The sequence below is a fragment of the Heliangelus exortis genome, chromosome 22 (assembly GCF_036169615.1).
Source record: "Heliangelus exortis chromosome 22, bHelExo1.hap1, whole genome shotgun sequence".
NCBI classification, from domain to species: domain Eukaryota; kingdom Metazoa; phylum Chordata; class Aves; order Apodiformes; family Trochilidae; genus Heliangelus; species Heliangelus exortis.
Window position 1 is genome coordinate 10103787 of NC_092443.1, and position 24765 is coordinate 10128551.

The window sequence follows — 24765 nt, forward strand, 5'->3', positions numbered from 1 at the left end:
CCCAAACCTGGCATGCCATTGGATCAGTTAATAATTAATTGTCACTCTGTCTTGTTAGATTTTTTTTTTCCCTCTTTCCATTGTTTCAGTTTTGTTCAGAAATAGTGACCAAAGTGGAAGGATTTGATGGAAAGAAGGCCCATGGGAAGAAATCAGATCAAGGAGCTGCTGCCTGCTTCCCAGCAAAACTGCATTTTATTTTTCCTGTAGGCTGTAGTGTTTCTCCTTCCTCTGTGCAGGATGGAAGCAATTTGGCCCTGGGAACTGGAGAATTTCTTATGATCTGCTGGAAACTCAGCAGCACAGAATTCCCACTTCTTTTTCTGTGTCATTCCTGAGACTTTCAGCCCCTGTTCACCTCACAGGGATGTCAGCTCTGGCAGAACCCTGCTCCAGTGCAGATTTACTGATGGGTTTGTATGGTTTTATTCCAGTCCATTATGAAACTGTCTTAAGCATTCAGAAAACGTTTCCAGAAAAATCAGGTAATTTAGTATCTTTCTAAATGCATGTTAATGATTCCAAGAGGAATCCTGATAAAATAACACGCATGAAGATGAAAAGATGAGTGCTGCAGCTAGAAAGTCAGAAGAACAGGAAAATTCCACTGGTCTTTGTATGGAATACATTTTAGGGAAAGAAGGTGGGATTTGGTTTTTTCCTTTTTTATTCCTATTAGGATGTCTTGGGTTTGTATCAGTTCTTGTAAGCTGGAGGGGAGGGAGAAAACTGCCCTGCCAAGAGCACTGAGATTCTCCTGTTATCCCCTCCTGCAGCTCAGGTTTTGGGTAGATAAGTGTCATCTGTCTGATGCCATTCCTGCCTCCTGCTGCACTGTTGGATGGTTCACTTTGTGAGTCCCATTTTTAATGGAATGCCCAGTTTTACCTTGTCATTTTGCTCTCTGTCAAGTGCCTGCTTTTATTCCATTCCTATTTTCTTTTAGCAGATGGAGAATATTACTCTTCTTAACTAGTTTTGTTTCATGATGTAGATATTCTCAATTAATGCACTAATCTGTTTTCTAATTAATTCCCTCTGGCTTTCCTCCCTTCTTGCTGGTACATTGAATCCTGAGTGCAATTCTGTAAACTCAGTAATTTGATTATTTTAAGGCGAAGTAATGAATTTTATGATAGAGGTGTAAGTCTGTAGGAAATGTTACATTTCAGGAAGCAAAATGGTTTTATTGCAGTTTGAAACCTCCTTGTACCCAGGGTATAATTGAGGAATAATAATGATAATGATGATGATAATAATAATAATAATAATAATAATAATAATAATAATACACTCAGCTCAAATCCAGGAGCATCCCTGCCAGGCAGTCAAAAAGCAAATTGTATTGTTAGAAACCTGACACTGCCAGCTCTTGTTGTTGTGTTTCTGGATGCAGATGGGATGGCAGGGTGAGTATCAAAACATCAGCATTCCATGATGTGGATTTATGGAGCATTTTTTATCACTTGTTTCCAGCAGAGGCAACAGTGTCTTACACACAGGGCACAAATCAGGAGCTGGGACTCTCATCACTGCTTGAAAATTGTTTTGGCTGCTTCTTGGGGAAGCAGCTCCAGGGCTTTTGCTGACCTTTTATTCCAGTTGTACAACACCAAGCCCAACACGTTTCCTGAGTGCTGGGAAAAGTTCTAGTCACTTGTGTTGACCCTAATAATTTAATTCTCCTGTAACAAAACCCAAAACCCAGTTGAAGTATCTTAATTGAAATACTTTACTTTATGAAGGCATTAGTGAAAATGTGCAGGATATCTCCTGACTACTGCATCCCATTGCACGGAGTTTTAAAAGCTGCACAGGAATTGTAATCCCAGTCAGCATCTTGCTGATGTTGTCTTTTGCCCTGAAGAAAAATTATAATAGAGGAAAAAAGAACTTTTATCTCTGAAATGAGGGAGTCAACAATGCAGTAATTACAGTAGTTGAAATGCATTTTGGAAAATTATTTTCAGTTATAAAAGCTTGAAACCTTTAGGCAAATTGGAGAAATGCTGCATCTCTCCTGCTGTGGCAGAACCATTATCATCCCTTAAGTTAAATACAGAAAGCTTCAGAAATTTCTTTCCTGTTTTAGGATTTCTTTTACACAACTCAGGTCATTATTTTTGCATTTTGATAAGATTGTGTCACACACTTCATTGTGACATCAGCCCAGGGTGGCTGAGAGGAAAAAAAGCACATCGCAAAAATTTGTAGGCACCGGTTTTTACCAAATACTTCGCTTGAGTCCCTTTGGGTTTGGGGGTTCCTGGCAGCACAGCAGAGATGCACAAGTCCCCAGTACCTCCTCTCTCCAAGCTCTATCCGTCATCAATGGGAATAACTCTGTGGTTCAGTTCCTGTAGCAGGCTAACCAGAAGAAGGGGGATGTATCCTCTTTAATTGCAGACTCAGCATACAAAATAAATGTCATTTTTTCAATCCCTTGCAGTCCCAGACCCCCTGTGTGTGAGGATCCTGGCTGAACGTCTCAGTGCCCTGGACTGCCTGACCCATGGCTGGGTGCTCCACGGCTTCCCCAGGGACATAGAGCAGGGAGAAGAGCTCCAAAAATCCCAGATTGCTCCAAACAGGTAAAGTAGAAATGAAGCCATCACAATGTTATAGATCTGAAAAAAATTGTTTATGGAAATATCGAAATCTTCAGTGACATTGGATGGGCTGCTGCCTCTTATTTATTGCTTCCTTAGCTAGAAAAGGAGACTTTCTCCTGGAGAGTAGGAAATAGAGCACTGGCCTTACAAATCCTCCAGATGGCCAGACTGTGGGAGAGAGAAGAGGTTTGTTGTTCTGGTTATTTGTTTGAGTTGCCTCTAAAGGCAAACCATAAGAAATGGATTAAAGTTTGGATTACATCAGAAGGTGTATTTTATTTGCAGCAGGAGGGGGGATCTGCATCTTCTTTCTTTAGCATTGGCATAATATCATGGAACTATATTTGAATTGCAAGGAGCTCATTATGAGACTTTTGGGTTTTGTGAAATAATTAAAAACAACATGAGAATTATATTTTATTTGAGCTATAATGAAGTACTCAGAAATGTAATATAAGAGAAATGAGCATCAAAAGAGAACTGGTATGACTGCCAGGCAAATAAAATCAAGTTGGTCTCTCCAGCTGGCCCAGAGGTGGTGAGGATTTGAGGTTCTGGGACACTCACCAAAGCTCAGAGGCTTTTTCATCCCCCTCCCAGGGGTTTCTGCTGCAGCCCATACCCCTGGCTGGCATGGGGACCATTTTAAAGGCATACATCAGAAATCTGTAGTCTCTGTGCTTCCAGGAAGCTTATTCTTAGCTAAAAAAACTGGTAGTGGAAAAGGTGTGTTACCCACAGAAGTGTTTAAGGTGGCAAAGTTCCCCTTCCTGTGCCTTTGGTGACCCTCACCCCATCCCTGTGCAGGTGGAGCAGAAAAACAGCAAAGGGTAAAATTGAGGTGGAGAGAGAAAAGAGGAGAAGGAAAAGGGAACCAGCACTCATTCCATCAAGGGTTAAAAATGACAGTATGAGAAAAGAGTAGTCACTTTGTCTATTAAAAGATGAAATGCATCTTAAACAGGAATCCATTTCATGGGAAAAAAGGGAGAAGGACTCTTGAAACTGATGCTAGATTCAGTTAAATCACATTTCCCATGGGTTATTCCTCCCGTGCATTCAGCAGGCAGGTCCTGAGTCCCAGCACAGGTACCTGGGATCAGTGTGAATATTCAGGTGTCTGCTGGGTGCCCCTTCAGAGGATCCAGACCTCATCAGGTGAGGAGAGAAAACTCATTATAAAATTGTGTGTGTGGAAATCTGGCACTGATCCATTTGCTCAGCTTCCATTTTCTTAAAAGAGCTCTGCACGTCCACGTCTGAGATAAAAACCTGGCAGCTCCTGCTTTACACAGGGACAAAAATAGAGATCGTGCTACCTGATTGATTTTGGAGCTGATATTTTCCGTGGAAGTGAAGTAGCAGGTGTATAAGGGAGAGAGGTGATTATAAACAAAAGGACATATTGCAGCACAGGATAGCAGGGCAGTAATTCAGTTTCAGTTGTGATGCCAGTTGTAAAACACTATCTGCAGAGGTGGTGTTTCTGACATCAGGAGAAAAACCTGATAGAATTATAGCCTTGAAATCAATCTGGGAATAGGATGCAGAAATGTATAAATCAGACACAGAACAATCTACAAAGTCTCATTTTTAGGAGGGCTCTGTTGATGAAATTAGATTAAAATAAATTTACATATATATCAAGTTTATTATTAAAATCTAGTCACATCAGTAAACAAAATTATTTGTGAAAGAGTGTGTTACTCTGTATTTTGAACTCAAAGTAGACCTCTTTGGCTGATCAGAACACAGAGTTATTGTCTGCTTGTCAAGTCACAAATCTATTCCTTAGAGCTAATAAATGGTTAGTGTTCAAATACTATGTTTTATCTGACTCCCACCTCATAAAGCTAGTACACATAATACTAAATTATACAGCATTGAGCAGGATCAGTCTCCTGACTCCTCCATCTTCTGGAAAGAAAAACAAACCTAGTAATATATGGTAGAAAAGAAGGAAAATAAAGTTACTTGAAAACAAACAAAATGGGCTATAAAGTTTGTTAAAATGTAATAATAAAAAAAACCTCATACAACATCAGCCACTGCACCCAAAGAACTGCCCTGGAACAGAAAGGAAAATAATTCATTTTCCACTGAAAAAGTAAGGCACAAGATTTTCTTTAAATTAGAATCTGCAGCAGAGCAAAGTCTTGCTTACAGACTGGGAAGTGTCTGTCTCAGATAAAACCTGAGTGCCAAAGCTCTGCTTTTTCTGTACCTGGAGAAGACAAGTCCTGCTCTCTGCCTTGCAGTTACTGCTTAAGTGGACGGGATCCCAATCTCATTGAACTGTGGCAGCCTTTAGGGCAAATAAGGAGGTGAATCTATTAGTGGGCTCTCAGCTACCCAGTACAATAACACCCTGAACCTCCTAGTGCATGTGGGAAGTGGGAACCTAAATCCAATCACAGGTTGGCATCTGAGGCTCAGAACTACAAATGCAAAGGGCTGGTTTAGTTCTTCACCCAAATGAGTGGAAATAGATATTTTGCCTTTTTTTTATTATTATTGCTAATGCTTGAGGAACAATAGGAAAGATAGGCATAGGTAGTTCTAATATATTGAGAACTCTCTATAATAGCTACCAAAATATTTCTTCTCCTCTTCTCTCTCCCAAACCCATTCAGTAACCACAGTGTCACCTCTTGGGCATCTCTTGCCTTTAGCATGGGTCAGGACCAGCTCAAGGCCATCAGGAGTTTAAGGATTCCCTGAGCCAGGGGTCATTTGGCCAAGTGTCTAATTGCCCATTTTCCTGGACTTTGTGGTGTCTTTTCCAACACTGTGCTTTTGGCCCCCATCAGAACACATGGAAAGGAATTCCTCTTTTTCTCCTACTGAGAACCAGTTACACACCTTTCCTATTATACAGCTAAAAAACTCCTGATTCCATCAGCCTCTGGGATCTGCCTGGTCAGTCCTTTCCTTCCTAGCCAAAGCACCTTGCTATGCTCATCCTTTTCTTTCCTAGAAGTCATCTCCTTCTTCTCATCATCCTCTCTCCCTGCTCTTTACTTCTCTACTTATTCTGTGTCTTTGCTGAAATGGAACAACCAGAACCGTGTTCAGTTTTCAGGGTAGCATAAACATTTTTTATTTTGAACTTAACTCCATTTTTCATAATTGCTGATACTCTACCAGATGTTACTGTGTTGGATTTTGGAAAAATTTCTGGTGCATGTAGACTCTGGTAACTGTGGTGTCTCCTTCATTGAAAATAAACTGAAAAATCAGTGTTGAGAATCTCAGCTGAGTGTGTGCAGACTCAGCAAGGAGCCCAAAGACCCTTCAGCTGAAGATCTCTCCAGTTCAGATTGTTCCAGCCCTCAAGCCCTTCCAGCTCTACCCACAGACTCTGCTGCTGTGTCCTGGCATTCCCAGTTCCTTTCTGCCATCCTTTCCGTTGTTTTTTCCCCATCTGATGTGAATCCAGGGTTTGAAATTTCAGTCTTAATTATATAACAGTACAGTAATAACTGCAAACTATACAAGTGAACAGACAAAGCTGAGCAGGGGAGGAATGGACTTGAGGGTTGACCTAACAATACATATATGTATTATATAACAATATGTATTTCAAATCCCCATTTTTCCAATATTAAAGTGTTTTTTTTTCTTTCCCAGTAGAGAAAATAAACAGCACTAGCTTCTCTAGTACAAGTTTTCCAGCAGTGTTTTTAGTCTTCAAACCACTGTGGTTCTATCCCTGGTTATGTCATCATTTTACACAATACATTTCAAGCTTCTCTTCCCACACACCATGAAGAACCTGGTATTCAAACAATTTAGGATAATGACATTCCTTATTTCTAAGGCAGAATCCGTGAATATGTTGAAAACATTAGGATGGAAAAAAGGTTGGGGTTTTTTGGGGTTTTTTTTTAAACTATTTGGTCTTTACATGGGGCTTTCGTATTTCTGCAGCTGATCCCAGTGTGGATTAGGGATAATAAACAGCCTGTTAATGGAGGCCTGAACTAGGAAATGGAGTTTGAATCAGCAGCCAAATTCAATGGCTGGTGAAGGTTAATAACTCCATTACTAGCAGCTCTATTTTTTAGTCGTTTGAAGAGCTAGGTGTTAGCCTTATCTTACTCCTCATTAATTGAGCTAATAGAACCCCAGTGACCCTCCTGTGCTGCCATTATCTGAGAGTTTACCAGACATGGACTGGAATACTTATCACTGAATATGTACTCCTTAGCTTCATTTTTTATGTCAGAAATGGTTTTGTTTGAGCAGGGCTGTCTGCAAGTTCCTTTTTGTCTCTTCATTTCCGTGCTGTCTTCTGTAACAGCTACACATTTGGAAATTAAATGTAAATGACTTAATTAAAATCCTATCAAGGAACAAGCTAAATCCCAAAATACTTGCATCAAGGAAACATAATAGTGATTGAATTGTTCTGACATGGAAAAATCTTACAGGGCGTTTTTAAAACTTTGGCCTAATTTAAATGATGGATATTGGGTATTTATGATAGATGTGCTTTTAATTGGTGGCATACAAAAATCTGATGAGCAACAAAGAAGGAATATTATAATTATACCTTTTTATTTTCTCCTCGTTTTCAGAAGGGGAAAAGCAACCCAGAAAAATGATGTGGTAATCAAGGTATTAAATCAGTTCAGTGACATTTGCCTGCACCAGGAAGAGAGAGAAGCAGCAGCAGAAGTTCTAGGAATATGTAGGATTTAGCTCAGTGTATGGAAATAGTGAAAACAACAGGCAAACCAACTCACTGCTTCAGGCCTGCTCATGTTTTGTCTCCTATCAGAGCCATTCTCTGGTTTACTGACTGGTGTCTCCACTGCTGCCCACCAGGTTCCTTTTTATTTGCACATCAGTGCTCCCATCCCAGCTCATCTCTGCCTCCCCCCTCTCAGTTTCCAAGTGAAACCGATGGGTTCAGGAAAAACTGGGAGCTAAAGGGACAAGGATCTTATTGAGGTTATTGGTAGGCTTAGGAAACAGAAAGAGAGTTTGGAAAATGTGTTTTAGGTGATTAATTATTTGTCTTCAGTGGAAGCCCTCAGAGCTCAGCTCAATACACAGCAAGTGCAGCCAAGATTTTGGGTCTGCCATGGGTGGGCAATCCTTGTTCTCTGATCTCATCCTTAGGAGACCGTGCTCTCTCTTCCCTTACAACATAAATCCAAATGGAAGCTGTTGCACTTAAATAATCCAATAGACAGAAAATGGGATGATTACAACAAAAAGAGGATCTTACTTTGCCTGCCCCACATTGGGACCAAAGGACTTTCCTGTGCTGGGGAAAGGTGTTAATGGGAAAGCAGCAACTGCAGATTGAAAAATCCTTCCATGGGCTTTCTGTAGGATGCTGCATTTGCTGTCACAAGCTTATTCTGCTCCAGCAGAAATAGAAGGTATATTTGGCTTCAGTTGTGGGAGGCAAGTGTTATTTTTAGAAGTTACCTCATACAAGCTCCTTTTGATGGCTGGAGTTTGTTTAGCGAAATCCTGGATACAGCAATTAAGGAGATCTCTGATCTCAGCAAGCTTCCTAAGACTCCAGGAAGAGAAAAAAAAAAGCTTCCACTTCTAAGTCAATATTTTAATTTTTATTTTTATTTTTCAAGGACCCAAAACTACATGCTTAATTTTTTATTCTTTTTCCTGCTGAAAGGAGGGATATTTTTCTGCAGCAGCTACCTCTCACAGATGAGGGAATATTAGGAAGCCTAAAGACTTTCTATCCTGATTGCCCTTATGTTGAAACCATTTTTCTCAGAAGATGCCACTGGTATCAATGCTGCCTTTCTGAGCTCAATACCTAACTGGAGAGACAAAAAAAAATAACTCTAAAATCAGCAGTGAAAGTTGGCTGAATATTATTCTCAGTAAAAGTAGAAAGGTGACCCTTGGATCTGTACAGGTTCAAACTGAGCTGATGAAAGTCTGTTCCCATTTGCTGTCTGATGCTGGGAGCAGAGGGGCATCAGAGGAGCATCACAAGTGTTTTACCTTCCCTGATTCAGGAATTCTGGAGAAAAAATGTAGACGAGATGGTGCCAGCTGTGCTCTGATTTAGTAAATCTTTAGATCTGAGATATTAATCCCAGAATAAGGCATTGCTCAGGGATGGTGTGGCCCATCCTGAAAGCCACGGGCAGGACAGGAATTATGCTGCTGCTGCTGCTGAGATTCTCTCAAGATCTGGGCAGACAAGTGCATCAGGCTGTAGCAAATATAATACAGCTTGGGTGATTAAAACTGTCAAGTAATATTGCAGATTGAATGGAGACTGGTTTGTCATTATCATGAGGATTAGAAAGTGTAATCTTCATTAAAATATCAGTGGATTTACTGCTGCTTGCCTTGGAACAAGGTATTAGCTCAGAATTTTCTAGCAGGTAAATTTAGCAAGTGTAGGGCAATCCAAGAGAGCAGAACTGTGTTTTCTTCCCTAAATATGTTATTTTTACAAAATTCTTAACTGCAGAACTCTGCCCTTTAAGCTAATTTTCAGGCAAGTATAAGGGAAGATTCCTTCTCACACACCTGCAGGGAAATGAAAGGATTTGTATAGGACATGAATTTGCTCTAAAGTTAAACAGGAAAAAAAAAAAAAAAAAATGCAATCATGCGGTGTCTCAGCCCCTTGAGTCCTTTGTACTCATCAGATTTATATATATATTAGGTATATATATACATATACTGCAGTGTTTGCAGTAAAACACTGAACTGTCAAAGCAAAGGGGTAGGTATGGCCAAATGCCATGGTTTTGTAAGTTTAATTCCTCATTTTCAATGGCTTCACAGAATTCTGACTCCAGTTGGGCATTTCTAACCACCATGGATGAGACTGCACAGAATTAACTGGGATGGGAGCAAGCCCTCAGCTTTCACTCCCCCATTCCAAATAAAATCACAGCTTGAAAACTTGCTCCCATTTTTTAATTCAAAATGCTACTGCCAGTCTGTCAGACGAAGTCCAGCTTTTTATTAAATTTCCATTAATAAATAGCTGAAATGCATTTTGCTCGAGATTATTAGAGTCTTGTATTTCATTTCTGTAATTCTTGCAGTAAGTAGCTGTTACAAAAAACATCCAATAACACACAGTAAAACTAAGGATGGCAGGAGAGAAGCTTGGAGTTAATGACAGGGGAGAGCTAGGAACAGATTAATTTCTTCAAGTCTTTTTTATGTCCTTCTTTGTCTATATATTTGCATTGCAAACACAGGACAGCTTCCAAATTGTTCCATCTGCAAAAAAACTGGAGAGCGGCTTCCTCTGGTTGGTGAAGCCTCAGCTTGTGGAGAGCCCCAAGTACAGGCTTAGTATTTGGGTTTTTAGTTCCTGCTTTGTAGAGAATTTCTCCAGTGGTTCTTAAGTTTCTAACCCTGCTGTCTCCTTCCCCCCAACCCCTGCCTGACCCTGCTGTAGATCTCAACTCTTGTTTTACCTTGTTGATGCTTTGTCTATATTTGCTTTAACCAGATGCCCCTCTTTGCATGCAGCACTGGGACTCATCCCCTCTCTCCTATCAACAATAATTAGCCTTGTAAGACTAATGGAAGAAATCGTGTCTAATTACCCTGTTGAAGGCCCAATTATGTTATTAACATTTGTGGTCTATAAGCTAATGATGAGGAGAGCCTCTCATTTGCATAGCATTAAGTTAATTGAGCTGGAAGCTATGGGGTGGATAGCAGTGCTGAGAGCAGGATTCTGTTACAGAATGGATAATGATGACCAGAGCAGGATGATTCACCTGACAGGTTTATTAATTAACAGCTCTCTGATTACCTAAAAGAAATGGCAAGTGGCAGTCCTTGTGAAAGAAGCTGCAGTTGTTCTTTTTTAAGGAAAGATGCTGTGTCACTGCTGCTATTCTGGGGTGATTTATGGTGATGGCCCTGGAAGCCAAGACAAAAATCTGACTGGGGTCCTCCCTGCCCTTGCAAAAATGTGCTGGGAAGGTCTGATATTCCTAAATGTGCCTAATTTTTACCTGGTCCACAAAGTAGGGCTGTGACAGTGAATTTCTGTGTTTACAGGAACAGTGTCTCTGCAATCCTTGATTGGAATGTAACCTGGGAATTTTGCCCTCGGAAGAAGTGGAGGATTTGATTTTGTAAAAGGGTTTTTTTTTTTCATTATGGTGTTAGGAAGGATTCTGTGTTGTATTAGGGAGAAAATAACTATAAACATTCATGTTTCCACATATTCCTAGTGTGTACAGACTGCGAGTGAAGGTGAGTGCCCTTACCTTCAATTTATTTCTAGGTACAAGCAGTTATGCAGAGTTGTCAGGTCTTTTAAGAAACAGGAATCCTTTTTATTTAGAACAGTTCCAAGAATAAAAAATCCATCATTTTCTTTTTTATTAGATCTCAGGTTCTGTCTGAATAATTTTTCATCTTGTAGATGAAAAAAAAGTCACTTTTTAAAAGTGGCAGTCAGTACAAGGCTGAGTAACTTGCTACTCAGCTACTCCTCTTAGAAAGCCACCCCTCAGCTCTCAGTGTAAACAGAACTTCCTTTGCAGTCAGCAGAACTTTTATGATTTTTCAGCAACATTGAAAAGCCCATTATTAAATCCCCAGACCCTACCAAGTGACTGAGACTCTTGGTTCATCCTGGAACAACCTCTGACCAGCCTTGTCCCAGGAGAAAATGAGAGTCCTACAAATTTTAACCTTTCAGAGAATGACTCGTGGCCCACTTAGGTGGTCTTATGCTTAGTGTTTCTGTAGCTATGGATTTGTGAAGAGTGGGGACTTAGAGATAAAACCCAAAAAATGTTACTTTGCTATTGGAGAACCTTGCTCAGAGTCTGCCTGGGTTCTGAGGCTGCCTCAGGTTGGGTACCAGGAGCTGAGATCATTGCCTTGCTCTGAGGTGGCAAAAAAGCCAAAATTTGAGTTTACTTGGTACCTACAGACATGCACAGGGACTGTTGGTCAAAGGGAGAAGAGAGGCAAAAGGGAACATGAAAGCTGAAGGAGGTAATTTGGGAGAAGAGCTCCTGGAGGGAGCTGCCAGGCTCTGTTACTCCTGGGAGCAGTCACCAGTTGATGGGTTATACCCAGTTACTCCATGGAACCTCAGACTCCTGTGTGGGGTGCAAGTGAGGGAGAAACATTTGTGTAGCATTTACAAGGAGCATCTTCCATCTCCTTCCAGTGTGTGGTAGTGCAGAGCCTAATGCCTAGAACTGTGTAGAAATGAGCTACAAAGGAAACCTACCACAAGGAGTAAATGCCATTGCTGGAACTTTAGCCCTGCATCCTCCTGCTCCTCTTTAGCTTCCTGTAATCCCTAACTCACACGGCCAGCCTTGGATAGAAATATCTTTTCTGTATAAATTAGTTTTTCTGTAAGGTGTTCTGTAGTTTGCCACAAGCCTTTGCTGTATAAAACAGATAAATACAGCATCAAGGCAGGAACTGATAGGCCAGGAATTATGTATTTAATTCAGAGTTCTGTATAGAGTGCTCATAAAAGCTTGGTCATGATAGAGGGGCCAATAAAGATCTGGGAACATAAATATTTCTGGAGGAAATGGCTTTGTGAAACATTTAGTTGTTGAGTAATAAGAAGAACAGAGAAAATCAGAAGAGGAGGAGTCTCTAGGTACTAATCTGATGGGTTATATATGTTGCAATGATAATAATGTTGAGAGAGCATTTTTATGGGACCAGTAGCAACATATACAACGAGTCCTGCACTTTTTACCAATGTCTTTTTCTTCTTGTCTTTGCCCCACGTGCTGCTGCTCTGCTGCTCCAAAATTCAGCTTGAAACCCAGGAAAGCAGCAGATGAGACCTTGGGGTGCTGAGCTGCTCCTCTGTGGACACACCAGGGTGTAAACCCTCTGAGTTTGCATGAGCTGAGTGTTCTGAGCAGGCAGGGCAAACCCTGGGGGTCTCTGCTCACCAGAGGGATGGATCAAAACCTGCAGAAGCCAGGGAGGATCTGCAAGGGAAACTCCAACTGTGGGAGGATTTCCAGAGGAATGAGGCTCTCTTTGTCTTTTGTGTTGTTTTGTTGGTAGTTTTTTGTTTGGTTTGGGTTTTTCTGTGGGTTTTTTGTTGTTGTTTTTTGGGGGGGTTTTGTGTTTTTTTTTGTTTTAACTGGCAAGACACACATCAGAAAAGTATTTTAAATGGCCAGAATGTAGAACAAGACCGTCTGGCAGCACAGCTGGTACTCTTGTCAGTCTGTAAGAAAGAAATCAAGAAGAGAACCTGTATGAAAAATAAAAACAACCTGGGAACAGCTAATCAGGTTAGAAGTGATGCTTTGGCTGCAGGGATTTTGAGGGCTGTAGAGAAAACCAGCATAAGATCAGAAAATGTTTGTCCATCCTGCATGACAGATGTGGGAGAAGATGAAATCATTTGCTACTTCTCTTTTTTCCCTCTGCAAACAAACAGCAGCCATGAGCTGGCAGGCACTGAAATGCAGTTAGCAAAAGTAATGGAAGTTGAAAGTTTGACCTTTTGTGATGGAAATTTGGTATGAAAAAAGGGCCTTTTGATAATTTCCTTATCCAATCAGGTGTGGGAGATGTCTTGATCCTGTTTCCTTATTTGCATGCTGACTGATCTCATTTGAAAACCCAATCATTCAGAAATATTGGGACGTCAACAGAAATGTTGCAAGTAAGGAGCTGTTTTATCTGAAAGGTCTGCAGGATGTCACCTCTTGTTTTTCACTGATCTCTTCTTCATGATTCCATGTTTTTATTGGCAGGATAAGTCGAACATATTGAAATGCAAATAGTCTTTTCCACACTGAACCAAAAAATAGGAGTTTTTCTCTATATGATTGATTGGATCCAGGGCACTTCAAAAGCGACAAAGAAAATATTTGCTGCAGTGCCTCTGATTTCTGAACATTGCCAGGTTCTGACTTTTCCTGTTACATATCTTTGGCAGAATGTGGTTCCTGGGCCTGTCTCACCTCCTGCTTTTCCCCATGGAAGGCTCCCTGTGTCTGGGACCAGCAGGTGGGGTCACTTGGTTTCCCTACACTCACACACACTCTGCTGTTATCCCAGGTGCTGAGTGTCATAAATGGATTTAATGGATTTTAACAAGCTGCAGATGTGTTTAATCCAGCAGTGGTATCATTTAAAACCTACCCAGATGACTCAATTTTGTGTGGGTATCTGTCCAGATGATTTTCTGGCTTAGGCAGATTTCAGATCCAAGGCACTGCCCACGTAGTTTAGGATCAACTTTATCTACCAGACAATTTAACCTTTCTATTTTCTAGAGCAGGCAATCCAAGTTTCCATTTTACTCAACCATGCAGTGGGTTAATGGCAAGTTTTCCTGATGTGTATCTGGTGTCATTGCCCCTTATTTCAGAGGCTGCCTCTTAAAGTAATGTCTGAAGCCAAAGTTTTGAATTACTCGACCTAGAAGCCAGGGAAAAACTAAAAATAAAAAGTTCTGAATGAAGGAAATCCTTTAAAAGAATGGGTTTGGTGATTTTTTTCTGCATGATACCTTTTATAACATCAGGGACACTCTATATGAGAAATGTTTTTGCTTTAGTATCCTAAAATGTTTTCCCCACCTGGACAACCCTTTACCTGCCAGTCTGAGCCCTGTCCTGGGAAGTGGGATCTACAGCAGCTTCTTTCTGGGTCTTGCTCTGCTTTTTAGAAAAAAGTAAATATTCAGTGAATGCAAGTCTCCTCCATCCGTGGTCAACACCTACATGGAACTGCAAAGATGTTTGGCTTTTCTGGTGTGATGTAATTCTTTATACACCATGGAACAATTCCAGCAGGAGGCCAGAGATGGATTTTCTGAGCTTAGTGTTGTGGCACTTGTCTGGAAGATGGTTCATGGCTGGGATGCAAAAGTGAAGCTGCCATGGTCTGGAGGGTGCTGGATGCCCCTACCTGCCAAAACCTTCCCTAAAACTGGTGTGGGTTTGCACTGAGTTTTGCTTTTGGCACACCAGGACATCCTGTGGTTTCTCTGGAGCTGGTGGATTTGGAAGGGATATCCCATGTTCTGTGCATGTGGAGCACATCTGGAGGAGGGACACATTCCAGGGCACCCCTGGGTCCCTCTGCAGGGACTGATTCCCAGAGTCAAATCCTGGAGGGGATGGGCATGAGGAAAGGGATGGAGCAAAATAGAAGTTTTACATAATAGGAGATCTTGAAAGTTATTTACTTGGTGTTTGTGCAGGCTCTGCATTAGACAGGAGGTCAGGATTCCCCAGGAGAGTGACAGCACCCAATGGATCTTGTTAGGGACCTGTAGAAGTTCAGAGTCTTAATCACTGACCACAGAAACAGCAGAAATTTGCCCAGCTTGTGCTTCATTCAGTAGATCATAGGCTCTAACCACAATTTTTTCCTGTGGTTGGATGTTTATCTGGTGGTACCTGACTTCTTCAGCACTATTGTACTTCTGGGGAAGAGTTAAGGATTTCGCTGCTGGAAGTTTGCCTGTTCTTACAGAGGGCAGGAGGAACTTGGCTGATGGGCCTCTTCAGATCCATTTCATAAAACCCCATGGCCTGTCAGCTGTAGGCCTGGGGAGTGGTGTGCTCTGTAAAACAGAAGAAATTATAAATTCCCCCATTCCTGGTGCAATAAACTCAAGTTGTTGGTGTGATGTGCTGGCAGGACTCAGCAGCAATCTGAATGAGACACTGAGAATTCTCCCAGATGGGAAATCAACCTTCCTCATCCCTCCTGTATTTTAGAGTATTGATCCATGTAAGTTGAAACAAGACGTATTATTCTTGATAACCACAGCAATCTAGCTCCTCCCTGATGGATTTTTTTTTTTAAATACACTCCCCTCTCCACCTTCTTCTTTTGCTCCTCAGTATTGAAACCCACTCCCCCCACCCCACGTTGCAGTTTAGTGCAGCAATATTTTCTCAGCAGTGAAGTCAGCATAGAATATTAGTGTCCAAAAAGTTGTAAAACAAAAGACTATCATATGTTGCACCTTTTAATCATGTAATTGCTGAGTGACATTGAACTCGGAGGCTTTAAGTTACTCCTTTGTCAGGCAGCCTTCTCCTGCTGCCCTGCTCATCCTCCCTCCTCCCGCAGCATCCTCCTTCTGCAGAGGACTTGCTTTAACTACACTGAAGTTTGGCTGGGCCTCTCCATATTACAGCAGCAACACGAAAGCAAACAATTGAAGTGTTTGAGAACAATGAAATATGTATGGCTCTCGGTGACAGCCCGATAAAGCAGAGCAATTAGCCGCGTAATCCGAGAAAGCCAAAGCCACCGGCAGCCCACGGTTCCCTATTAGTTAAATGCTTTTTGTTCGTCCTCATCCCATCAAATCAACTAACACTTCCTTTAATTGGTTCATGAATTATACAGCTCGGCTGCATTATAATTTAATCATCAGTAAACATTCCTGGGGCCCGCTGTAAAGCGTATAGCGCTCATTAATTCCTTAATTTCAGCAGATGGAAGGGGAGCTGGGATGAATGGTGGCAGTACAGAGCGCCTTGGGCAATGGAAGAAGGAAAAAAAGGTGGGGGGCCGTTTAGGGTTTTTTTTAAGGGCTGTCAGAAACTCAATCTGTGAGCTGTCAGCAGCTTGGACCCGGCCCCCCCCCTCCCCCTGCCTTCTCCCCACCTCCATCCACAAGTGACTGACGGGTTCATATGGAGCCTTGTCAACCCCTCTTTAAACATCAAGCCAGCGGGTAAACCAAGCCCAATGTAAATTAATTCTTGTCTTACGGGCCCCCCTTTCTCTGTCCCCATGAATATTTCATGGCGGGCAGCATAAATATTAATTCTAATAGCTCTGCACAGTGGTTATTATTTCTGTTTTATGACAAATATTCATAAAATATTCAGGACCCTTTTTTAGAACATTTACACACTTGATTGTGAAATTTTCCAGCTTCCTGGGGACACAGTAAACATATTGGGGTTCTCTTGATGGACTTTTTTCTCTCTTAATTAATACTACGCACATTAATATTTAATCGGATTTAGTTTTCTTTTCCCCAGAAGTGAACCTATTACATTTGAGGATTTATTTGACAGTATTTAAACAGGGAATTTTTATTCCCTATTATGAAATTGGTTTCCTTTGACACATATATAAAATGACACATTATAGTCCATTCTTTTTTTCCTTCCCCTTGCCCCCAAATCATACACTTTTTTGGTGTCGGTTCTCTCATTTCTTTTTATTTTATATACCAAATATCCTACCAACAACAAAAGTCAGGGTTTAAATTATGGGGTGGGGGAGTTTAATGTAGCATTTTATAGGAACACTTGAGCTTAATCAGCATTTACTCTAAATTGGATTCCATTTTTTTAATAAGGACGAAAAGTCTGGGTTTCCTTGGCAGTAGCAGGAGGTGCCAGGGAGAAGCTGCAGGCAGGTAGCAAAGGCAGCAGTTCTGATGTGAGTTTGCTACTGCTTAACCCTGGAGTTCTTGCCCCACTCCAGATTTGCTTTGCAGCATCTAATTATTGCAGGGAGGGCTGCAAGCACCTGAGGAGACAGGGATGAAACAGGGCTGCATTTGGGGCAGAGGGTTCAGGTTCCCATCCTGGGGCCTCTGGGGCTGCAGGGGCTTTGGATTATCTGAGGCTGAGGTTGATTGACCTTGTGGCTGGTGGAAATCCTGCCAGCCACATTACTCTGGAGCAGTGCTGGCTGCCATCTTCCTCTGTGATTCATAAAGCACTGCTGGAATGAACTCCAGGGGGAATGCAAAGATGCTGGAAAAACAGCTGAGAGTAAGGAGGAGGCAAAGAATAAAAATGAGGGAAGAAATGGAAAGCAGTTTTGAATGGAGCAACTACAGCATCCAAGCTGCTTATTACCCATGGAAAGAGCTAATCTTGCCTTCTCAAAAGAAGCTTAAAAAATGCATTGAAGTCCCTGGTATGGGAACATTTGCTACATTTGTGGATGTTTTCCTTTCCCTCTGCCACCCTTCCTTTACACCACCCCTGCTCCTCCTGACTGTCACCTGGAGGGGCTCTGCCTGCTACCACCTCTGGGCTTTTCACTGCTGGGAACCTGCCTGGAGCCAGCAGAGCTGCTTTGCTCTCTCCCACCTCGAGGTCCAGCCCATTGTGTCCTCCTGCCCCTGGACAAGCTGCTGGGGCGTCCACTGAGATGCTGCTGAGATCCCAAGCTGGTGGGGAGACTGGGGAAGGACCCTGCCCCCTTGGCTGGGCTGATGGAGGCTGAGCAGGTCGAGTGGGTGAGTGGAAAACGTCTAAGAGAGTGGAAAACATCTAAAAGAGTCATTGCCCTGCACTGCTGGTGAAGGGAAGGAACATCTGCAGCTATGAAGGATGCTGTTCATCTCGCTCCCCTGGCCAGAAGCCACGTCCTGGGAATAGTGTCCCAGTTACTCGACAGAAATGCATCCATTTGAAAAGAAAGATCCAGTGTCTGGAAGTAGCTTGTCATCACATGACTCATGATAGGAGCTCAAGGAGCAAAACACTTGTGCCAATTAACCTGTGTTTTAATGTTTATGCAATGTATTTTCCCTTATCGGCAAAACCTAGAGGGGGAAATTACTTCCCAAAATAGAATCAAGCATCTTTCATCAGCAGATAGCTGAGATTTGAAAGATATCAGTGAATAAAACCTCCCAACAGCTCCTTGCATAAATAAGACATAAGGATCATTTCATCCATTGCAGAGACATGAAGAAGAAGTATTTAGGGTAGGAAATAAACTAAAATCCAGATCCAGCCAGTTGTGCAGCCTCAGAAGATCATTTGTAGCCTGGCTGCCCATGGGTAAAATACCTGGTGTATGGCTGCAGGGAGAGGAACCTCAACAAGGCTGGGGAAAAGGTGGATGGGATCTATGCAACCAGTTTTATTTGTAAAGAGGGGATTTGGGAATGCAAAATGTCATTATGGAAAAATGATCTGCTCAGGATCCTGTGGCTGGGCCCCTGGTTCTTGAGAAGAGGCTTAGCCAAGGGTTCAGGTTCCTGGTGTCTTTCTGCTGCAGGACTGGGAGCATTCTTTAGGGGAACCAGTTGATCCAAGTCGTGTATCTAGAAAGTCAGTAAAGCCAAGATGACCTGGATATAGCTGGGATTAGTCCCTTGGACTCCATTTGAACTTCTCATACCTGTCAGCTTGAACCACTAACTTGATTTGTCAGATTGGGATAATCCCATGGCACTTACCCAGGAAAAACACTTTTTGCAATGCAGATTTTTCTCATCTCTTGGCCAGGCCTGCCATCCCACCCCTGTCTGGCTTCAGTTTAGAGAGTTTCATCTATTTTTGGAAACTTTTAAATCCAAAAAACCTGGTTGATTTTAACAATGGGTCTCACAGTTTACCCAAAGTCAGGGCAGTTGCTAGAGGTGGTACCTGTCCCTCTGCCAGCTCAGTCCATGCTGCCCCCCAGGACTCCTCCATCCCTTGATGGGAACATTGTTGTCTCTTTTCCTGCCTGCTTTGGCTCTGGTTTATGAACCAAATGTAGGATCTTGCATTTGTGCCAGTGGTCACACAGGGACCTCACCTGTGGTAGCTCTGAAAGAAAGAGAGCTACTGCATCAAAGATGTCAACAGCCTCAGCTCTTTCTCAGCTTTATATCTCAGTAACAAAAATTGTAACCACTGCATTGTCAGAACTAAGTCCTTCAGGAGAGTTCTTTTCCATGGGGAATTGCACCAGAGCCTCAGATAACTCTGTGCTGATATCTCCATACTCAGCTGGATGTTCTGTGCCTTCTGAGATGCTCCATTTTCTAGCCTTGAATTTGACATTTTCTATTTGTCTGCCTGGAGAAGAGGGGTAAATTCTGTCCCTTCCTCTTCTTCTCCCTTTCATTTGCTCACTCTCTCTTCCTCTCTTCCCATTCCTGTTTTTTTTTCACAGATTTAGCTGGGATTCTGTCAAAGTTCTGCCAGCAAACTTTGCAGTAACTTTGAGATCACACAGGCATCAGATCTTCAGATTCTTTTCTCTCTTTTTTTTTTTTTTTTTTAAGCAGACTGATGTGGTGCGTTGTAAACTGCCAGGAGCACTTGCTAATTTAGTAGTTAATGACAGTCACAGAGAGTGTTTTTCTTGCCCCTGGAGAGGTTTTAGAGACAGCTGGGGTAGATTTGCCACTATCAATTATGCACAATTTTAAACAAGAATTGGCCAGCAGGGGCCTCTTTTTTTTGCAGAGTGCAGAGCGTGAAGAATGGGAATATGGCAGCTGGTACCTGCTGATGGGGGAGAAGATGTATAGAAGTCAAGAAAATAAGGGAAAGATTAATAGCTTGCTATTTTTAAAGTTGCAGTTTCAACTCAATAGTACATTAAGAGTGGCCCAGTTTTGGTTGCTGTGGGTTTTTTGTTTGTTTAATTTCAGCTTCCTAACTTTATTGCAAGGCTTGAACTGGCCCTGGTAGAGCCCCAGGCAAGTCAATAATCTCTGATGTTAAAAGCTAGCTAGGGAGTCAGGATTCTGTCTCAGACACCATGCTGCATCACTTTTCACCCTAAAATGAAATAAAAGTATGACTTGAATTAGATTTAATGGTGTCAGTCAAATTTAAGGGACAATAGTTTTACAGAAGGCTTTGGCTTTGGGCTCCCCATGTCAATCAGAGCAACTCCAGGTGATGGGAAATGCCAAGGATGAGAATCTGAGCTAAGTGAATAACTCAGGTCTAGAGCAGTCAACATGTGGGTCCATCCAGGTCAGCCTCATACAACACCTCTGTTTAAATGACAGAAGCAAAGCCAGTGGGAGGCTGTGGCTTACAGGCAGAGATTTTGTTCTCCTGAAATGTGAAGGCAGCTGAGGAGGCCGTGGAGCCATCCTGGAAGGTGACTGTCAGTACGCAGGAGGACCTGACCTGGCTTGAATTCCTCACTCGGGGATAGCAGAACAGCATCTGCTTCTCATATGGCAACCTGTGATTCTTCTACTGTAGGTGCTTCAAAGCCAGTGCCATTGTATCCCCAAAACAGGAAAGCCACCCCCCAGAAAATTCTCCTGAGGACAACTCTGAGCACTGCCAATTGTTAATAACTGGGATTAACTGGATTAGGTGCCATCTGGAACAAATGGAGTTCAGGATTAGCTGAGTGCTGTTGTGTAGGTCAAAACCCTTTCTTCACCTGGTATGTGGTTGGGATGAATTATCCCAAAGATTCTGTCCCACACAAATAACACTCCCACCAGCAGTGCTTTGATTTCTCCTCTCTCTCTGTTTGGGAAGGGGAAGCTATTGGGGCTCTTAGACAACTCTGAATAGTCAGAAGCCCCTGGAATACCCTTTTGGAATGCCAGATGGCTGGGAGGAAAACAGAATTCCATTCCAGCTGCTGGAGGCCTTGTGTATTTCATCACCATCCAAAGGCAACTGGTTCTCATTTGACTGGGTACACAGTGAAGGTGTCATCAACATTATTAATTTGTAGGAATTTAATCTCTCTAATGTAGCAGGAAGCTGCACTGGATTGGGTAAGTGATGTTAAATGCAGTGAGGAAAAGGCAAGATTCTGACACAAGTTTGTTTTTTTTTCCTTTTAACATTTGTGTTTATGGTTTTATTATCTGTGAAAGTGAACTGACAGGACTGGAGCTGCTCTCACATCCCTCTCCTGGGAGAGAGAACAAAGCAGAGGGGACAGAGCTTTGCTTGAAGCAGTCCTGGTTTCAATGTGACCCCTCAGGAGTGTTTAGGGGACATTTGTCCTCAGAGCCCTGGGCTGAGAGGCTCTGCCCAGTCATAGCCCACAAAGCACCAGTTTGTAACTGGATACCAATGATTTTTGGTTGTTGCTCAGGAGGTGCTGAGGTTCTTGGGCACCTCTGCCCATCCCTCCTTGGTGCTGCTGCTCTCAGTGCTGCTCACCTGAGTTCAGCTCTCAGCTTGCCAGCCCTGAAGCAGAATCTGTGCTGGATGCTACCCATGTGGTACAAGGTAGGAATCTTTGATATGAGGCTGTGTTTCCTTGTCTGCCAAGCCTGGTGACATTTGTTTCATATTTCCCCTTGGTAGAAGTTGTGACACATTACAACATACAAAGCCTGACTGATTCCTCAAGCAAGCTTTGTAGAGGATGCATTTATGTGAATAAAATTATTCTGGGTATGTGAAAAGGGCCAGAGTCTGCTTGGGGATGAATCCTGTACTTGGAGGGAGCTGTTCAGACCCTGCTGTTAATGCTGGGTCAGGGGCAGCCCTCAGCCTTAGGAGGATTTCCAAGAGAAATCCAACACAGACATTACCTGGGCATTGGAGAGTCAAATTTGTGATGTGAGCAGAGTCACAGCAGCCTGAGAGAGGGACACAGGCAAAATGTTGCTTGGAAATACCTTGAGGAGCTGAAGGAGATTATCCCATCCCCAGGGCTAACACTTCACAGACTTTCCTCCTGTGAGTAAGCCTCCTGGGGCTGTGTGTGGTGTGTGTCTCCTTCAAAACAATAATGAAGCTTTCTAATTGGAAGTATTTTAAGTCTAGATGTTAGTTCTGTCAGTGGTTTTCCCCTTCATCTTTTTTTTCCTGCTTCTGAACAATTTCAGACTGACAGCCCTGGGGAGTGTTGTTCTCTCTCATCTCTGGGACAGGGACAGGACAGGAGGGTGAGGCTTCCCCCTTCCCCTGGAAGGACCACTGGGTGAGCACTTTGTGCTGCTGGATGGAATATTCTGTGTGCACCATTATGCAATGCATGTGGGGGAAAAAAAATCCATATTAGCAGGGCTGTCTGTACCCTCCCACATCTTCCCCCTGCTCTCTGCTTTAATGGTGACACCAGCCTGGATAATAAGAAGCATCTTGTATAAAAAGAAGGGAAATTCAGACAAGGCTTTCAGAGTTCATTTTGTTGGCAGCTTTTTAAGTGGAGTTTTTGAGGCTCTTCTGTTTCAAATACCATAATACTTTTTGAGTTAGTAACTATGAATTACGACAAGCTTTCTTGATATGCCAGGTTATAATCCTTTAGTGGTTTTGTTTATTTCAGAATATAGCAGGAAGCCGTATCAATTATCATGACTGGATAAATGTTGTTCCTCTCTACTGGAATATTCATCCTGAGACATCTCATCAGATGTTACCTGTTCTGACAATCACATTTTTGTGCCATTGTTGGGCAACAGAAACAAAGAAAAACAAAATGTTTAGAGTGTAAGGGATAAAAGAGTGTTGAAGCAGTTGTTCTTTTCCTGTCTTTGGAATCTCCGAGATCTTGAATGTTTTATTCCTGGCTGTTATTTTGTTACCACAGTGTGAATAGAAGTCATTATCTGTAAACATTTGAAGAGGGAGATGATTTTCATAACTTTAAATCCTACAAAGGATTCTAGTAATCTGCTCTGTGCATGCCAAGGTAAAGCTCAGCCTTTCATCTGGTCTGATCCCACCCAGTCAGTGTAAAACGTTCCTTTGGTGAATGTCTAAAGCTTACAGTCTCTTTTGTGAGAGGCAGACAAAAAACAAAAACAGGAAGCCTGCCCTTGAAGGCACCAGCAGGAGAAGGTGTATTATAAAGAAAGATGTATTTACAGCCTTCAGGCCATGCTCAGGTGGTAAAAGTTGATTTTAATAAGTTTTCAAAGGAAGCCTTACCTTTTATTTTCTTCTGAATCAATCACTGAATGTGTTCTTCACCCAGATCTGTTTCAGTTTCCAGTAGCTGGGGGACAGGGGGCTCAGGGCTGCTCATTCTCAGCAGTTTGTGAGAATTTTCTGCTGCAGAGCTTTTGAAATAAGATATGAAATGAACAGTCCCATTAGAATGAACCAAAACCCCCACAGACACGAGGGTTCATACACCAGGGTGCAATGAGCCAGGACCCCTCATCCTGTGCTGCCAAAGAGCTCCTGCCTGGATGAGCCTGGGAACCCAGGAGAGGACAAGAAGCAGAGAAGGGAGGATGTGTGGGGATGGTTTTGGTGCCCCAGGTTTGAGTGCTGCTGCCTTTTCCATGTTTGTGTGTGCTGGCTGTTTGGGTAAGGATTAACTCACACTCTGAAGGTCACCAGTGATGTTCTCAGGATGTTAATGCCTTTCCTTGTTATCTCCTCCATAGGGTGTTTTTCTTTAATCTCCCCCATGAATCCATCATGGAACGACTGTCTCAGAGGAGGATTGATCCCATCACAGGGGAAAGGTTAGCACTCATGTCTGATGTTTAACATTTTTCAAGACTGCCAGTGAGATGAAAGCACCAGACAGACTTCATAGAAATCTCAGGAAGCTCAGGAATATCGTACTTTGGCTTAGGGATTCCTTAAAAGAAAAGTTAAAACTTTCATAACTCCTCAAGTAGCAACCCACCTGCCTGCTGCAGTGAGGTCCTGCTTTTAGAACAGGGCATTTCACAATCTTGGAGCCTGAAATCTGCAGCAGCAAGTAGCTCAGGTCTAACATTTTAATGGTAACTAAATTGGTTGGTAGAATAATGCTAAGGGGTGATGTCTCAAACCTAGCCTAAATGCAGATGGTTTTCAGACATTCCCTTGGGAACTATGAAGCCTTCCCAGACAGGGAAAATTGAAAAGTTGCTGCATTTTCCTTCCCCCAGCTCCTGTGATGGTTCTCTCAGCTATGAGATGTTAATGTGTTTCCTGCTCAGTAGAGCAAACTCATCTGGGAGGTTCTCACTTCATCTCACTGGCCATCACATCACTGTGTTTTACCAGTGACCTTCAGGTTTATTGTCTTCTCCGCCCTTGTTTTTGGAGATAAAGTAACAAATATCTCCCTAAAAACCTGCTGGAGTTGGTGTGGATTTGCAACTTCACTTGTGCTCTGTTTTTATGATTCCCCACACTTGAATTTTCAACCACTATTTTACTTTTCTAATGGTTAAATGCATCCTATTGAATCAAATACAAATACTGAACCCTCAGAGATGAGGGCCATAAATACTGGATTTGTCCCAAAGTGATAGGTGATTATTCAGACATCTCACTCGAGGTGCAATATTAACTGGTGACAGCATCAGTGATTTGCTCTGTGTTTTAGTAATCAGGGAGGCAGTTGTTCAGAAGAAATTAATGGTATGAAGCAAATTTTTCACACATCTCTGCACTTCTTCCCATTAAGATGAGGCTGCTCCAGTTATCTGCTTCCTTCTTCCAAAGTCTGGGTTTTGTCCCTCCCAAATTGCTTGGGAATTGAATAGTTTTAGATGCTGTGTCTGTTC

The 24765-nt window shown here is 42.4% G+C and overlaps 1 protein-coding gene across 5 annotated transcripts in view; it reads left to right on the forward strand.

The window, feature by feature from the left end:
- AK8 (adenylate kinase 8) overlaps positions 1-24765 on the forward strand; it is a 63465-nt gene that overhangs the window by 36391 nt on the left and 2309 nt on the right. For 4 of the 5 annotated variants that reach the window (XM_071766417.1, XM_071766421.1, XM_071766418.1 and 1 more), the window contains 2 exons: positions 2450-2591; positions 23647-23727. In XM_071766417.1, the coding sequence (XP_071622518.1) occupies positions 2450-2591; positions 23647-23727 (223 nt within the window). The remainder of the gene's footprint in view (positions 1-2449; positions 2592-23646; positions 23728-24765) is intronic. The other variant, XM_071766420.1, reaches the window with a different exon arrangement.